General features: G+C 36.9%; 1 protein-coding gene and 1 long non-coding RNA gene across 3 annotated transcripts; one reads left to right on the top strand and one right to left on the bottom strand.

Moving 5' to 3' along the window:
• Nucleotides 1–7,945: 7,945 nt before the first annotated feature.
• LOC105197527 (transcription cofactor vestigial-like protein 4) lies at nucleotides 7,946–17,162 on the bottom strand. 2 transcript variants are annotated; one of them, XM_039458671.1, is made up of 4 exons: nucleotides 14,704–15,985; nucleotides 12,477–12,638; nucleotides 10,489–10,692; nucleotides 7,946–10,308 (listed from the first exon to the last, which is right to left on the bottom strand). In XM_039458671.1, exons 1-4 carry the CDS (start codon nucleotides 14,783–14,785, stop codon nucleotides 10,232–10,234), a joined length of 525 nt encoding a protein of 174 aa, XP_039314605.1. In that variant the 5' UTR covers nucleotides 14,786–15,985; the 3' UTR covers nucleotides 7,946–10,231. The 2 variants fall into 2 exon arrangements, with proteins under 2 accessions (XP_039314605.1, XP_039314610.1); XM_039458676.1 differs by having other exon boundaries at nucleotides 10,304–10,423; nucleotides 14,704–17,162.
• Nucleotides 10,590–13,302, top strand: LOC120359763. The gene is made up of 3 exons (XR_005576553.1): nucleotides 10,590–10,739; nucleotides 11,298–11,510; nucleotides 12,445–13,302. It is a non-coding gene; the product is annotated as an uncharacterized LOC120359763 (long non-coding RNA).
• Nucleotides 17,163–18,674: the final 1,512 nt, after the last annotated feature.

The raw sequence follows: 18,674 nt of genomic DNA, 5'->3' as shown, positions 1-18,674 counted from the left end.
ACTGGAACGCAAAACAGCGTTGCAAGGGGGAAGGAGTAGAAAAAGCGATAAAGCGTCGGAGGTACAAGGGAGAAAGAGGGGGAGGGGGCAATAAGTGACGAGGGCTTCGTGCAACGTAACTAGAAGGGGACGAGGGCAGCAAAAGAGAAGGAAGAGAGAGAAAGAAAGAAGAAACAAGGGGACAGAAGGAAAGCGGGAATACGGGCCATTGTGCGAAAAGAATCAGGTACCGCGCGCGTATGCGTTTTCAGAAGGGGGTTCACTCGTGACGCGACGCGGCCCCCGGGCTCTCCGTTAGACAGAAAGAGAGAGCAGAGGGGGCGAAAAGAGATAGAGAGAGAAAGGGGAAGGTAGCGGGCATACGTGAACGACTATCGCACGGCCCTCGCTTACTCCAACTAAAGAAAATCGATATGCATGATTCACGCACGCGAGAGCGTGCTGAAGGGGGTTGGAGGGGGACGCGCGGGGCGTTCATGCTAGGGGAGCAGAAAGATAGAGAGAGAGAGAGTGAGAGAAGACGAGAGAGGGGCTAAAAGAAAGTCGTATGACGGAGAGAGAAAGAGAAAGAGAGACAGCGCGACTGGGGGGGCGGGGGTAAGGGGAGAACGGGCCACGCTCTCCGTCGCAGCGCACTTCTCTTCCCTCGACCGCCTCGTGTTCTCGAAACGAAATGGGGGACGAGCCTCCGGGTGTACGACAGTAGTACGCACACCGCTCCCGAACACACGCGTAATTCTATACATAAGCGGCCGCGCGCGTGTTCCCGCGCGTGACGGGGAGGGGTATATCCCGCGATGCTACCCCCTGGGTCACTCGATCAGTCGTGTCCGAGGTACGCTCGTTATCACGTTAGCGTTGCGTCGCATCGCGTCGCGTCGCGTCTCATTGCCGCGTGTCTTCTCGATCGGCGGCGACGCGCCACTTCCGGTTAACTGAGTTTTCACCCCCTCCCAAGCAGGGGGAAACCGTTGTGTAATTCCACGGCGTTTGCCGTCACGCGCGCGAGATACGGATAAAACGTGTCCTACGCAGCAAATTCTCGCAGGAATCATCGCGGATGTACCAATTTCGATCGGTATACATTTTTTCTCCGCGTTTCCAAAAGTGTGTTTCTTCGGATAGAGTAAAAACTTCAGCGTGTGATGAAGAACTTTTTGATCGAGCGCGATGTTTCAAGAGACTCGAAAGTACGTGTAAAATCTGAAAAAAGTGTCTCGGGGATGCTTGAAAAATTAAGAATATCTCTTTTAAATGCCTCTGCATCATCCTTTCACTTTCTTGCACGCAGCTTTTAATTTTTAACAATAGTTGTTTGATTGAATCTGATATCTGGTTTTCGTCGAAATAAAATTTGCTTTTATTATTTTATTTTATTTAAGTATTTGTTCAAATTAGTTCAATTAGTTTAGCGATTAATATTGAATATTATCAATTACAACGTTTACACGTCACCATTAATCGGGTTTAGTAACATCCACAGTTGTGAAACTGGCCAATTACAGTCATTCCATTCTTCGGAGGAATACTTGTGATTGCGCAGTTTTACAACTACCAATGTTATTAAACCTGATTAATGGTGACGTGTAAACATAGTAAATGTTTTTCACCTGTGAATTAATGATATTGTAGAAATGATACTGTAGAGACCCAATATCGTTTGATTTATCGGTAACGGTATTATAGTTACGAAACTGAATACTGTAATCGGCTACACTAAAATAATTTTAATATATATTGTTACAGGCCATATGTCCGCTACACGATGATTCGTTATGTATCCGATTTTATACCTTCACGTCTGCTTTACAAATTGAGTATTTAGACGTTCTCGCGGTTCTGTCATAAACAAAATAGTTGTGGACGCATTTTTTTGGTTTGCCATACCGATATGAAAAAAAAACGGTATAGGATCAGCATAGGATCCTGGATATAAAAATTGTTAAACTTGTCAATTTTTTACATATAATGTTCAATTTACAATCTCTATCAATTCACAATTTATAATCTTTAAATAATCAAAAATTATTTTTCTCATTATTTTTAATTTTTTCACGTTAAATATATAATGTAATTATTCGAGAATATTCTCTTGCCGGGAGTGTTTTGCGTGAAACTAGAGCTTTGACGTGCAACGACACATAATGCACTTCTGTCCAGTCAGGTCTTCGTGATTAGAGCGAATCTGGAACGAAGGCTCGTCGGAACTGCGACGAAACAATTTAGAGAACAAAGTACTCGCCGCCAATGCAACTGCGCGCTTTCCCGCCACGAGGTGTAGTAAGGGTGTAAGGATGAATGGAGCGGGAGGGTGAATCACGCGTTGCGAAACACGCGTCGGTTTCAATGAGGATGATTAGCGGAGCTTTTATGTGTTTTGTTTTGAACAAGATCGTCTGTTTCAACTTGATATGCGCTTGTTTTAATTTTTTTTTTTAAGTGAAGCAAAAACTGTCGTTAGTTTTTATCATAAAAAATTAAATAAGCTGAATAACATCGAATAGAGAGGAACTGATCGAGAGAGCTTTTGCGTATAACAATATTTAATAAATACTTAAACTGAAGAAATTCAATCAAATTAATGGTTGAAGATTTTAATTAAATTAATAATTTTTTTCTCAGGAGCGATTGAACAAAAATGATATGTTAAAATTCAATTTCAAAATTAAATATTGATAATATTCATATTGCGCCAATTTATAAAGATTTCGTAAGAATCTCCAGCAATCTCCAGGATGCAAGAAGGATTCATCCGCGCTGCCGTTTATAGGATAACCCTTCGATTGCTTCTGGACGATCGATTTGAAGGATTTGCGCAATCGTGCTCTCTCGAACCCCGAACCTCGCGGCGTGAGTTATAGGCGTTGTAATAGGATTACGTAAGGGACGCGTGCAGATCGATTACGTGTAAACAGCGACGAACTTTTCCATTCGGAAGATTGGTATGACTCAGAAAGTGGTAACTTTGCCTACGCGAGAAAAAAATGCGTGTGTAACACATGGAATCTGCATGACGCATCCTAGATGCTCGCGAAAGTGCGCCTCTGCGATTTTCTTTCACACACGAATACTTTCGTCTGTCTGCAGCCGATTTCTTCTCGACAAAATTTTGCTATAAATGGAGGAACGATAAAAAAAATAGATGCTTTATTTTTCACTTCGTCTTAGCCGCAGTCTAATGGACTTTTTTTTAATAATCAGTTGTAAAAAATGTGTCGGTTTAAATGAGGGTTGTGCCGGATACACATTTCTCAAGATAACGTCTATATGGATTATTTATATATTGTTTACGTTATGTTTACACGGTTTTTCACGCAGACAATACAAGCAATATAAATTATTATAAATTGAACGAAACGACATAGACAAGAGTAATTAAATTATAAAATTAAATTGTCAATATATCTGATTTCATTGATAAAATCAAAATATATAATATTAAAAATTAAAGAACGGAATATAATTTTCATTGTTTCTGAATCTTCCATGATTGTTATTTTACACAGATGACCCGTAAACCATAATTTTATTTATATTTCACGCATAAATGCTCAACCCTGATTTAATTATCAAAAAAGCATACCAAGATATTATAATAATGTTTTCTCTTTCCGATTTGAGCCAATAAACGATAAGTTAACATAATTATCAACGATAATAATTGTAAAGAAAGGGAAAGCTGGAGCATATTATCGATCCGCATCGTGCACGTGTATATAGTACATGTACGAGCATAGTTTGGAAGGATCAAGGAGGGCCCATTTGTCGAGAAGTCGTTGAATAGTAATACGCACCCTAGGAAGTGTTCGGAACAGGATGACTCGGCGCGACCGAACGGGGGCGACTCGATGCTCGTGCAGGGGGCGGCTCCGGGGATTTCGATGCAAGGCGTGCGGCGTCGCGAATCAACGCGACACACACGATGCTCGGCCCTTGCCGCGTCCGTCGATTCCCTTTTAATCTCTGCGCAATCGTAATTTTTATTTCATATTTCTACATTTCTGTTGCAGCACACCAGCAACGTAGCAAAATTTTCTACTAAAATTTCATGTCATTTCTATATTAATTCCATTCTATACGTACGGCTGAATTGTATCTTCTTTAAGTCAATTCTGCAATCTTATTGACTCACCGATATCTTAAAATCAATATTCGCACGTTTCGTCGTTTAGATTAGCCATACTACATCATCACTTGTTCGCTTTATTCACTTCTCGATTTATTCAATCTGTGAGTTAGATTTTATTATACGTCCTTGTTTATGTTATACGTTTTTATCTCTTACGTGAGTTGCCTTCTAGCGATGATTAAACCGTTAATGCGATTGAATTACATATTGCATATTACTTTTTGATCTTGCGCAAATAACTTGAGAAAACCTTGATACCGGAGGCGAGACGAAACTCTACTCTATTTTTCTCCACTATTCTTCGACATTGTCGCGCTCCTGATCTCTTCTTTCCGCTTCTCCCTTTGTTTTTCGCTTATTCTGCGTCGGCGTTGACACGGTACGCGCATGTAACGTAATAAAAGAAAACGGAAAAACGACGCCGGCCTGCGGTCGGCCGGATCTGGTTCAGAAACGAGATACGCCTGAGAGACCTGACGTAAACAAACGGTAACGTGTCGCGTCTCCGTAGACGATAGAGACTAGTACGTGATCAGTGCTTGATACCTGCTTATCGATCACCAATGCAATCAACGCGTAAGTATTCAATAAGTAATTTCATATCCTATACTGATTTATTCGCGAAAAAAACCTCGAACTAACGTTTTTTTATTTGTCATTCTTTAAATAACTTGTTTATATAAATTAAGCTTTTAAAAGATGATTTATTTAAAATACTTACGTATTTTTATTAATTAGGGAAGCATTATTATTTCGAGAACTAGGAAAAGGCTATTTTTATGTGAATCTTTTTAGAAATCGTGCTGATGATTTATTTTCAATTTTGTATATATAATAATACATATTTTATTTGTAATTAGAAATTTTTGCAAATAATAATAATAAAAATCATACCTAGTGATAAAGAACGCGTATTATCTTACAGTTTCTATAAAATGTAGGTACTCAGTGATCGAAACAAAAAAAGTAACGATTGTTAATCTATCATCCACACAGCACAGACTTCTTAGGGACGTCTATGGGACATTCAAAGAATATTTATACATCCTAAGGACGTATAAGACCTTTGAAGACATCCTTTGGACAAAGCGTGCTTTGTGGACAGATATTTGGTGGAATTAAGTTTATAAAAAAACAAATTATCTTTTAATAATTTTAAGATGTGTAAATATCGCATTTAAAAAAGTGGTTACAAAAGACAAACAGTTTTTTTTTCATATTTCTCTAAGATTTATCTTCCCACGAAAGTTTCTGATCACACTCTTCAAGTTCTCTTCTGCTTTAATATTTAACATTTATGCCACATGGAGATACAATGACGTTCGGACGCGTACAAATGTAATTCGGATTCGCTTCACAGCCTTAGGGTCAATATGCCTTTTCAATATGCCGGGCAACACCTGCGCGTTGTTGGAAAATATGCGTTTTATGTGAGCATCTGTCCCAATGCAATCCACTGGCCCATTTCCAGCTGTGCTGCGTGCTCCGGAAGTGAAGCGCTCGCCTCGATTAATTATATATTATGCGGGACATGTCGCGTTTCCTCGAAAGCCTAGTCTTTTTATCTATCCCTGGTTCACCGACAAATTAGATTACGAAAATAATAATGCTCATCTTTTTTTAGGTAAGTTTGGAAGTCATTTGAAAAAAAGTTGAAAATTTTGGGGGATAATGCTCAATTTCAAATTTACATTGCTATATATTGTTTTATGAATCAAAGAAATATTAATAATTCTTATTTAATTTCTGATTTCTTTAACATTCTAAATAATAAGTCATTCTTCAATAATAATTTATGAGTATGATATCAATGGATATTAAAGATATTAAAGTGAAAAGGAAATAAGTGAGAAAGTTTCACTAGTATATCAAATATCTGTAACGCGCTGGAAACGAGGTCACTTAAAAATGTTTAAAAGAAATCTACATTTTAAATGTTATAAATAGCGCATAACAAAAAATATGTAGATGATAATAGTTGGCCTTAACATCACAGTCGCACTTTAAAAATATCTGTCTCTTTGAAAATTACTCGGACACTATGAAAAACACAAAGAAAACGGATCAAAGCTTTGTCTGTAACAAAAGCAGGGATTTGATACGATTGCACAGTTTGTCATACGAATATAACCGCATAATAAACAGTTAGCATTTTAGAAAAATTTTATTGTGTTAAATTAAAGCTTTTCAACTGGTTCATTTTACACGGTTCATTTTAACGTCATTTTAATATTGTCGTGATGTATAATTTTGCTTGGCATGCTTTTCATAAATTACATAATAATGTTCTTGTATACTTATTCATTTGAATGTGTGTGCGCATATTGGATTGTCACGTGACTGTATAAGAACGACAGACTCACAGTTAGTGTACCTTGGATTCGATCTACCATTATACATATGGATTTTAAATTCATAAAATGTCCAAGGTAACAAAGATTAGCATGAGACTTATCTCATTTCAAATTAAAAATAATTATAGAGAAAATACACATTTTTCAAATTCAAAGGCCAATTCAAATTAGCTGTAGCTCATTATATAATAAATAATGTTAAAGATAAACAAAAATAAAACCGTTGATAAGTATGTACAGGGTAGGAGGAAAAGAGATAGACACGTAGAGGATGGATTGCAATAGGCAGAGAGGGTGGTGGCAATACTCGTTGCAAAGAGTACCCCGAAGTAAGAGGGAAACAGGGTCCGGAGATGACTGAGACCGGGGAAGAGAAGGGGAAAGGAGATACAAGGTGTAGACTTACTTTAGACTCGGGTGTGGAATTACCGTACTTATATTCAACTCTAATATTAAGTTACCACTTTGCTTTACGGCAAATGAACAGGCCGCCTGCATATAGGAAGCCATCCGAGCGCTTCCGGGACAGTCTGTCACATTCGTCTGGACCCATCTACTAATAACAACGTTCGTCCGAGGAAAGTCCTGCGGTAGATCGGCGGTGTCGGTTCCTCGCGGTTTTTTCTCTCGAAATATCAAGACGTGTACTTTTCATCAACGATCGTGTTTTCGTGCACGAAGGGAGAAGAGCGTGAGCTTCTGGAAGACATTTCCATTTGAATCCTACGCTTCGTGCTTTTTCGCGCTTGAAACTTGTCCCCGTTCATTTTTCGTGTTATTTGCCTCAAGAAAAAAAACTGATCTCATCCTTTTCAACCGAAATGCAGAAATAAACGACAAAAAGTGGTATATATAACACCGCGATGAATAATTCGATCAAAAAGTATGTGAACATTTCATTTTGCAAAATTGAACTTGTAGCCACCTCGAGGCAAAACAGAAATATTAACAAATAAGACAGTGGCTCAGAGTGACAGCCTGATAAATAATTTACAAGTTATACCTTAATTTGTCGCTTACAAACTAACAAACTTTCAAAGTAGTTGAATTGATCTCAGGAACTTGTTTGACATAATGTAATATCCAATATTATTTATTAAAGATAGAGAGAGAGAGAGTGTGTGTGTTTTGTGCGTGGATAGGACTTAACGTTCCTTTGAAACATCACCTCTTAAGATTTCGGGGTAATCCTGCTTGAAAACTCGTTATTAGTTTGGGCAACGTGCCTTATGTTACAACGATACAGAACGATAGAAAGAGTTTTTGCATATAAGAAAGTAGAGGTACTGATTTCTGTGTGTGCTGGGGTATGCGCTGGACTTCCTAGCACCATTAGAAATCAGTACTACTCTTCTTAGCATTCGACAATTAGCGTGCGGAGCAAGACGGGGGGCCGTTTTATGCGCTATCGCGCTACTGAAAAATCGGAGAAGATAGGACGAAAATTAACGCACGCTGTGAAAATAATTAAACATTTTTCCCTTTAATCTTTTTTATACATCTCATTGTCATCATCATTTGCCATATTGTACATATTCTATTCGATTGTTTTTACAGCTTCGAGCGCAATCCTATGGCTCAAAGAGACGTGACACTTATACAATATTTATAACTAACATGGTGCCCTGCTTTGTTAAATTATAGTTTTTTTTCTATTCGGCTTCTGCGTCTCTATCACGAGATCTCTCGTGACGGTCATTATTATAATATGCACCCATGGACAATGATCCTATCCTCCTAATTGAAACGAATTAAAAGTCGCAGTTGTCTAAATTATTTTACGCAAGTGATATGCGCTTTGTGAGTGAAATTATAATTACGTAACAAGTACATTTGAATATTTAGTATTTCTGATAATGAAATTCATGCAATGTTCGTCAGTGGCTCCACTCAATTTAATTAAAAGAGAAAATTTTATTATATGCAATCGAGCATTCGGTTGATGAACATGATTGAATTCCAAAATATCTGGCACTTTATTGAAATTACTTTGTAGCAGGAGAGGTATCATTGTTCTCCATGGATGTACGTATATCGTATGCTTACATAAATATTACATGCACATATGTATATACAGGATGTCTGATATTAGGTGTAACACTACTTATGAGCAGATAGAATAAACTAAACTGAGTCGAAAAATATTCCATACCATTTTGCAATTTCTGTAACAAGTTAATAATTTATAAAGATAGAATTCACCTAGTACAAGCGCGCGGTGAAATATGGCTAGCAGTTACAAGTGCATGGGAAGATGTTTGGAAGTGTGATCTCCGCTGCTCCTGCGTAAGTAACGTTGCTTGTAACCAACAATTCCGCGCGTATCTAGCAATAATACTCATAAGCGATATTGCACTTAATGTTTCAGACATCCTACATATATATATAAACATACTATTTTGCGAGGAAGTATGAAACATTATAATAAATAACTTTATATTCATACACAACTCGGAACTATATGGTAATGACTGTGGCGATGGCGTAGTAAAGGAATATGTCTATATACAATAATTAAATTTGCCTGTACAAAATACAGCGTGCAATAGGCAAGGGATGTGCGAACTATTCGAATATGAATCAAATCAAATTGAAAGTGATATATCATGTATAATATTATATCAATATTGTTTCTTATATAGAAATTTTTTTATTATCTATATTAAAATTCAATCTAACAATAATAATGTTATTAATTAAAAATTATGCTTCACCGATTCGATTCGATTTAATTCGATTAGAGATTCGGATAAAATTTTGTTTATTCGATTTAATCCAAATTTGAACGATGAAAAAATAAAATTTGATTTGATTCGATTCGGCATCAAGAAAACTTTCGCACATCTCTGCAACAGGCTAACCTTCCTGATGCCTTCTTAAATTTTATCCTGTATCCGCGTGTTATCCTGACGAAAAAGCGACGACAACGAGCATCCAGTTGAAAAGCGAGAAGATCAAGGATACTTGATACCTTCCTTATACAGCGCGGTACGTATCAATTAAAACAAAATGTCTACGAAAGATTCTGAGTGGAAAAAGTGTTATAAGTTTATAATTCTTATATAAAATACTTAATAAGAAGAAATATATAAATCGAACATAGGAAAGATGTAAGTCGGATATAAGAAACGATGTCAAATACTTAAATTTGTATTATAAATGAAGCCAGATTCAAGCCAGTTTTATTTATAAAAAATGAAAAAGTTAATAAACTTAATATTTGAAATATTGCATAGTAACTTCTCAAGCCTCAAACACAATAAATAAAATAGGGAATAGGGGACAAAGAATAAGCAATAGCTCAGTATGTTGAACAAAGAACGCTTTACGTTTTCTTTATTTAACATACTGTTCATTTTCCCTGTTGCTATTGTCCATACTTTTTATTGTGCATTAGGCTTTAATCTATCATTTTTTAACTTTTTGCTTATATGCTTTTTCCCGAAATATTAATATAAAAATCCGATTTGAAAATTCTGCATTTTTATCAAGATTGTATTCTAACGTGTGTGTTTATTTTTCTTAATTTAAATTTTTTAATTTCTAATTATACTTCTATTTGGATGTACAGGTTCCTCGAATATAGTCGCGAATTCGGCTAATTCTTATCAATTATGACCTATCATTAATGTATATTTAACGAGACTGGAACGATTTCACCCGAGTGGGTTACCACGGTCGTCAAGCGACATGCGACGAGGACGACGACGAATAGGATGACAAGATTACTGGTGAGTTTGTCCGGTGGTTAGGACTCCTTTTTTCGACTGCTTTCCTGAAGCCTCGTCCAGGTCTCACCGAGCGCTTTCGCAAAATGATCGTCCACTGTGCAAAGAACGCTTAAGACTGGTCCAGGCTAAGACCGAGACTAAGACAAGATTGGATCCAGATTGGCCCAGCTTGGACTATGGGAGCTATCATCACCCAAGGCCGGTCCATGCTGAATCCAGATGTCGTGTCTACTACTTCTCACGAGACAAATATTTAATGTCTGTCTGTACTTACCACTTAGGCCGGTTTCTTTGTCCGTAGTATTGGCGTTAAAGACCGCTGCATACTTCTTTGGACCTAGAGACCGTTTGAAGTGTTCGTCGATCGCGGGATCGCTGACGCCACCCGCTATCCTGATACCGGTCCTCTGTCCACTCGAGGCCGCGGTAGGCGTCGTCGTCGGCGTAGGTGCAATGGCAGTGTCCTCAATTGTGATGCCTGAAAACAAAACGTGGACAAATCTTTTCATCATTACTTCAATCACTGTACGTTAGCCCTAATTAAATAACTATTTGATAATTATATAATAATATATAATAATTATTTTCAGTACACAAGTAAAACGTATGTGTAAAATTGTTTATTATTTTACTATCAAAATAAAAATTAATAAATCACACATGCACACAAATAAGATAGATACAATTTTGAGAAAAAATTTAAAATATAGAGTCTAACAAACTGGAAGATGTAAATAAGTTGAACAATCAGGAATCTAGAAAATTACATATTCTTTTTGAAGCAAATGTTTCAAATTTAATCAATAGGGGTGTATGGGTAATTCCCGACCCGAAGCTCGAAAGCTCGGGTACTCATACACCTCTATTAATCAAGATCCTATATTATATATTAATTACATTTTAGCTGATTGCTTAAATGAAATTTAACAATAATCTATTAGTCTATCAGATTTATAAAACCATTATTACTCTCAACAAAATTAACTTCTACAAATGATAAATCTATTCAGTACTATTATAAGTATCTTGATTTCCTTATCATTGTATTTCATTTGTAACTAATATGAAAAATGAACGTTTAAGGGAAATATGTGGAATACGAAGGAAAGCCATAGTGTGTCATCGGGGGATTAACTATGTTTCCATTGAGAAAGACTTCGCATCTGTGCAACATCCTAGTACAGCGGGCGGTGTATTGTTATAAAGTACATATCCTGTACAAACACTCCTAACAATAGGAACTTTGGAAATTGCCTAACGATTCGACACAGCTAGAACATCTGCTGTTTATAAATGGTAAACAATTCGATAAAAATATTTCCAGTACTTTTAAAGCCGAGATTAATTGAAGGCAAATTAATTTCTTTATATAAAATATTTCACAATGTATAATAGTAGTAACATTAAATTAAAATTCGATTATCTCAAGTTATACGAAAAATCGAGCGATAAATACTCGCTTTGGCTACAAAATTCAATTACCACTATAAAAATTAATTCGAGTTTTGAAATGTATTCAATCCATTCCGGAATTACGTTTATTTCAACATTAATATAAATAATTTACTTTCAATCTTCTTAAAATTTTTAATAAAAATTAAATTAATATTACCAAAAAAAAATACGAATTTAACTTAAAACGTGAATTTACCGATTATCTTCAACGTTGAAACTTTATCCGAATCAAAACATTTGTGTTTTTCAGTTGAATATACGTAAACAATGTCTATATTTGTCATTGAATATACGAGCGAGTTTTTTAATTCGTCGATTGATCAATCGCATTATACGCAAATGAAACTTACAAAACAAATTTTGCATTTGCGCATAATGCGATTGAACAATCGATGAATTAAACAATTCGCCCTACATAAGTAACACATCAGCGCGAACCTCTAGTTCGGCTTACATGCTCATTAATTGTTTTTAAATTGGGCAAGCTTTTAATACCGATTAGCTTATTTTTATTTTATATTTTTCCACATGAATTAAAATTGAATATTTATTTTTCATCGTTCATAGAATTTCGTAATCTTGACATAAAATTCTCGCATCTTTTTTTAATATTAAAATTTTTACTCAATGTTCAAATTTTATGTTTTTATTATCAGTTGTATGGTAAACGAAACGATATCTTGCGTTAAAATATTCAGTCAAAATTTTGTTTTGCACTTTTAATCGATACCAAAGAAAGGTACAAATTTATACATTTGTCTTTTTTCTTTTTTAGGAGTTTTTTATTCATTATTATCAATTGCTTACCAACTTGCGGCGTGGTAGGAACGATCACGCTCGGTCTGTTGTGGTGATTTGGTCTTCCTGCTGACATATCCAACGCTTCGCTCTGAATCGGATCTCTCCTACGCTCCTTACGCCACGCACTGCTCGGCTTTCGATGCAGATTCGTTACCTTTGGCCTCTCCTCTGCAATGCACAAAAACATCAAAAATATCATCGTGAACATTATATCTCTTGAGACAATGGATTTCGAAGAACAATGATCTACGAAGATACTCTCTAGATCCAAACGAAGATACTTGAAGATTTATATCCATTATTACGATGGATTATTATTTCATTATATCAGTCACGTTCAGTTAGTTCTAGTGACGATAGCCCTTGCTCTATTAATGTTTTTCGTTCTAAATCGGATCGGAATTCGTACTCTTTTAACGTTCTAAGCAACACAAGACAACACGTAGTCAGCAAAACTGTCTCCGTAAGTTCGAAAACAAAATGCACATCTTAACTTTGTTGGACTGTAAAAGGGGATGTGGAGAACATCAATGTTATTTCGAATCGGTCACGCAGTGGGGAGAAGAGAAGAAGAGTGATGGACACATGGGAGCGAATAGGCTAGCTGTAAATATTTTCCAAGATTTTTTCTATTTAGCCAAGAGAGTTTGTGTAAGCAAAACTGTACGTGTACGTGAACGAAGCAGCAAGCTTCATCATTATATGTATTATCAACCGAGTCTTGTTTATGTACAACTTTCGATAAGAATATAGCATAGTTAGAATTCTTCCCTTACGGCTATTTACCACGCTTCGCGACGGGTCGCGTTATCGATTGGAAATCGCGAGGGTCGTCTATTTTTGAGCGATGGGGTATCTAAAATGGGAAAGCCAATCAAACGAGACACCCCTCGCCGTGATCAGTTGAGGAAGCGTGGAGGAGGAGAAAGAGCACAACGAAGGACGAGGGAGGAGGGTAGTAAAAACGAGTTCGGTTCTCAGGATGGGCAGGAAGTGCCTAATAGCCGTGAGAGGGATCGTCAAGAAGATGGCGAAACTGGTTTAGAAGCGTACCGCAGAGAAAAGATGAATGGACCATGGAGTCGAACGGAAGCGGGGCGAGAGGGTTTCCTCGAGAGTCAGTTAACTTCTCGATATGTACCGCTGATAATTAACGAACGCGCGCATGAGCCTCGTCCCTTTATGACTCCAAATCATAGGGCGACTCATCGTTTCCGTTGCTGAAGCTATCCAGCTGATAAATCGGGAGAGACGGAGGTCCTTTTTAGTCCGTAAAACGAAATTTGATGAGTGAGGCAAAGTACTCTTACAACATCGCTTGGCACTCGGCATCTACGTATCACTAAATTACATAATTTATAACGCAGTATATTTTGTTAATAATACTTAATTATTTTTAGCGCTATTCTGCAATTGCCACTACAATCGTAAAATTGAACAGTAAAATGGAAAACCGAAGAGTTAAAAGCCAAGATCGTGGCATAAAATTATTTACGTAAATTCGCGAATCTAGCAATTCCGAAAGATGCGACATGCAAAGAATTTTCTTGAAATATTCAAAATGCACCGGGAATCCTTATCTAGAAAAAAATCGGAAAAAGTTGCAATTTCTCTAATTTCAAGATTTTAGTCTCGATAATTTAGTTTCAAATTAAACAATTCAAGATAAAAATTGATAAAATTTATCTATCTATAAATAATAAGATCCGCTTTAGATGAAATCGTATCTGATAAGATTTGTCACACGTTTTGATTAATAACAAAAATTCCTTTTGATAAAATTCATTTTGATAAAATTGATAAAATCTATTTCAAATTGAAATTGATAATTCCTTACATTTAACACGTAGAATCTCAGCATGTCTGAAATATTTAGCATTCCAGAATGAATAGCATTCCTTACAAAACTATTCGAAAACTATTCAAATTAATTTACATTTTGCTTGAACAAAAAATTAACTTTAAACTTTGCATTAAATAATGTTATATCATATCCAATGTCTATTACACCGATTAATCAAAATTCGATTGATCAATAATACGAAGAAATGTTTCTCCTGCGAACTCGGTTTTAAGTATTAAAATTTTTTTATAATAAGATATTTTTTCTATTGGTTTTTATCACCGTAAATCTCTTTGAAAGACAAAAAATCTAAAGTAATGAAAACGCGCGCGTGAATAGAAAAAAAAAATTTAGTTTTTACAAAAATCGCGCTTCTACAAAATGACATACCTTCCGGTTTGCGAGGCAGTTGGAGGCTATTGACATTAAGCCACGGCTGCCAGAGATGCCTCCTCTTGCACGGGAGCTCCATTTTCTCCCTCTTGCGAGCATTAATAGCGAAGTTAAACTGCGGGATCGTTCTCTCTTACGGAATATCGAACGAACGCTTGACGAGCAAAAATTTATTTCATTCCGAAATGCACTGTATCTTTTTCTACAAGGATTCAGTCCATGATCGTTTTTCAGCTTCAGTATAGCACAGTTTAGCGTAATTTTTATAATGATGCATACAGTTTAACTTCGATCAGGACATTTTTCACACAATTGTAATGCGCACAATGAACTGATGACGGGGGTGTATATAAAAATAAAAAAAGAGAAAGTACTTGAGCGATGATATTTCTGATAAAACAAGTTATCTTTGTCGATAATGCGATTTTTTCCCGACGCACGATTATCTGCTAAAAGCAATCAAGAGCTGCGAGCTAAGCGTTCTTGTGTTCTGCGAAATTTCTCACAAACGAATATCAGCAGTGCACCGATTCTGCTCTCGCGATATTTCCCAAACGATATACGCGCCGATCATTTTTATCAGCGGTATAATAATCATCGGATAATAATGAATGAAAACTACTCTTGCACGTCACTTTCATACTCCGAATGAAGAATGTGTGCGCTATTTTCATTAAAAAATTGTATGAAGATTCGTTCCTGCAGAAGTACGCTGATCTCTTCTCTTCGAAGATGTTCTCTACTTTCCGAACACAGTGTTGCAGCTTTCGATTCTGATGTAATTACCGCTTCATTCATTTACGGATAAACGGCCGATCATGTTGATGATCGCGGCATTACAACAATCGAGATATTGAGAAGATCGTCACGAAAAGCCGAAAGAACTCAGGATTCGCAAGAGAATAAAAGGAAGATAAGGCAAACGAAGAGGAAACGGCGAATTCAGCGGAGACGAGAGAAAAACTCGAAAACCGCGAGAGAGGCGAAAAACGAAGCGGCAAAGCGAGACACGCGACGCGGAACACACACGCACTCGCTGATCGGCGTAGCTGCGGATAACAAAACGGTCATTTAACGCAATCGCGAAGTGCGCACAAAGCGAAGGTACGACGGCGACGAGGAGGATGAAAATGGCGACGACGACGACGAGGAGAAGAAGCCGCGACGAGGTCCTCTCTCAAAAAAAAGCGCGTCCCTCAAAGGCGTGCTCGCGGTTTCGTGAATGCGCCACTCACGACTGTCTTAAGATTCATTCATTCATCCGCCGCCTCGGCTCGCCGTCCATCCGCCGCCACCCTTCTCCCCGTGCAACACGTGGGATCGAAGGAGGCTGCCTTTGCACATGCACACGCATACGCGCGTATACGCTGGCACCCGTATACGAGAGGCTTACACCGAGGCGAGGGTATCCTGCACACGGATACACCGCGAATTAAGCGTGTATTTATAAGGTACTATAAGCGCGCGCGCTCGGCTGGAAGCCAACTCGTCTCTTTTCTCGCTTTCTCTTTCTCTCGGCCTCTCCCCTCCTCTCTCTTTCTCTCTCCTTCCGTCTCTTTCTGTCTTTCGCTTTTTACAGGTAGGCGCGATATACTGGGTGTACGAAGACTACAAATTCATTGTATATATCCTTTGATCACTTGAAACTCGATAAAACGAGTGAGAGAAGCTTGATGATACGAGTTATTTCAAGCGCTTCAATGAAGATAAATGCTCTTAGAAATTTACATATATCGTGTAGACATGACTGTTAAGCGAAATAAAATGAAAAGGAAAAATCGTTAATCGACTACCAATAACAATTTTCTTAAATTGTTGAGATTGAGATTGAGATTGCATTGAACAGATTTGTAATAAGATTAGTTCGAGATGTGCGATAACTTTCCGCACGGTTCTGTATGTACACGTTAAAATGGGATAACTCCATTAACAGGAAAATTAAGAGCCAATAATTCGCTTGTGTTTTAAATTTCTAAATTAAGAGATTTCTATTATGATCTGAATTTAAAAATAAATCAATTCAAAGATATGTGCAATTATTCTGCATAATCTTGTAGATATATATACATTAAAACAGAGGAGACAAATTCGTTAAAGGAAAACTCGTGGGCCAATAGTTGACTCAATTTGTTCTTATGCTAATTTCTACATTAGAAGATTACATGGATTAAATTTAAGATTAAATTAATTCGATTCGAAAAACACATGCGATAATTCTGCACAACCCTATATATGTAACCGACGCATCGACGCGATGCACGCGCGAATCAGTCGAGCGGTTGATAGCGTGCGTTTATTTTAACCCTTTCGATATCCATGTACCCACCGTGTATCCATGTATCGAGTTCCATTCACTCAAATACAAAAAAACCAAAGTGAAGAGACGCTATCCCTTTATACAATTTTTCCCTGCAGCATTTTTTTCATCTTTTCATCTTTTTTCTTTATTGTACAGGATTTCATCGCATAACATTTTATTAAAATATATAGGAATTTTCAAAATTGACAGAGACGATAAAGCATTCATGAAAGCAAAATAATTTGATAGAGGTCGGTAGTAATAATTGTTATTTACAAATTTTACAAATAATATTTATATGATATTTATATTTTGGCATTTGCATTAAATCTTAGATTTTACATTAAATATAATTTGCAATATAACGCCAATACTGCCAACCGTAATTTAAAGCTCGTTCGTTCCCGTGTACATAATTCATTAGAGTTATTTAATTTGCATCACCTTAGCATTCATTATTCGAAAAACAGAGCGATTAAATACATTCAATAGAAGGTTAAGCAGTCATGGCACATTCCGTCTGAACTTCCTGACAAAATATATCGATGTAAGCGAAAGACGGTTTGCTCCGTCGAAGAATAAAAATTCGAGATCAGCAAATGTATTCACGCGCGACTCACATCAAGCTGAACACGTGTACTTAATCTGCAATACGTGGAATAGCAATTATAAACGGCGACTATGCGGAATCCTTAGTGACACTTCGAAGTCGTATTCGCGTGTGTTCAATAAAATTAAGTGGACCAGGATTTAGTTAAGCCTTAAGACATGAGCAAATGTCCTATGACGAACAAACGAAACCTTATTTCAAACTCATTAATCAAATCGAATTAATATTCTTTTAATCAAGACAATCGACATTATCCGAGTTAGAATGAACAATCAGAAAAAATATACACTATGCTATTTATATTCTATCATGTCCCATTTTTCTTTCCGAATAAATATATTAAAAAATGGCAGTTTTTATTGAAAAGTTTTAACTAGTAGAGAAATATAATAATTTGGAATTTTCTAAAGTTCACAATGCATCCTACTCTCATTTACCTTTCAAATATTTTGTTATTGTAACTAAAATGCCTTCGTCTGTACTTTTAATTCCAGTATTCGCACTGAATGTTCGGACCATTCTGTAAAGAGGATTTCGTAAGGCGGACAATTGAATACGAAGCTAAGAATGCGATTGCTCACCCGCGATCACGCGATCGATTCCATGTAAAAAAGATTGCGGCGGATTGTGACAGTATGTTACGATCGCGAATTTATGTCAGGTAATAGCACGTTGCATTATAACTCGGCGCCCGCGATAATAATAGCGATACCCACGGCGATTCGCTTCAACTTGCATACGAATGAGCCTTCGTTAACGTCGTCGTGCACGCGCGTAAAATATAGAATGACTATTGAACAAATTATGCGAGGAATGCTGGCGGCATGTCGAGTAGTTTTGTCGTCGTTTCTGAAGTCCGTGCATACCGCGCGAATTTTAATCGTATTATGTTTCATTTGTCGAGTTATGTCTCTATACTTGCATTTCCATCCATCAAACATTGATATTCGACATTTTCGAAATGGAAGGTAAAGCAATTTTCTCTAGAAAAATGCATTTTCTCGAGAAAGTAGATCAAAGAAGAATTAGGTACACGAACAGAGACACGAAAGAATGAGA

This window comes from Solenopsis invicta, chromosome 2 (genome assembly GCF_016802725.1).
Source record: "Solenopsis invicta isolate M01_SB chromosome 2, UNIL_Sinv_3.0, whole genome shotgun sequence".
Lineage (NCBI taxonomy): Eukaryota > Metazoa > Arthropoda > Insecta > Hymenoptera > Formicidae > Solenopsis > Solenopsis invicta.
The sequence above is the reverse complement of the archived record's forward strand: the minus strand, read 5'-3'. Positions and strand labels throughout refer to the sequence as shown.

Coding starts and splice junctions, on each gene's coding strand:
- LOC105197527 (XM_039458671.1), bottom strand. CDS start 14,785: ATGGAGCTCCCGTGCAAGAGGAGGCATCTCTGGCAGCCGTGGCTTAAT. Junction 12,639..14,703: donor ACTGCCTCGCAAACCGGAAG/GTATGTCATTTT, acceptor TGTGCATTGCAG/AGGAGAGGCCAAAGGTAACG. Junction 10,693..12,476: donor TCCTACCACGCCGCAAGTTG/GTAAGCAATTGA, acceptor TTTTGTTTTCAG/GCATCACAATTGAGGACACT.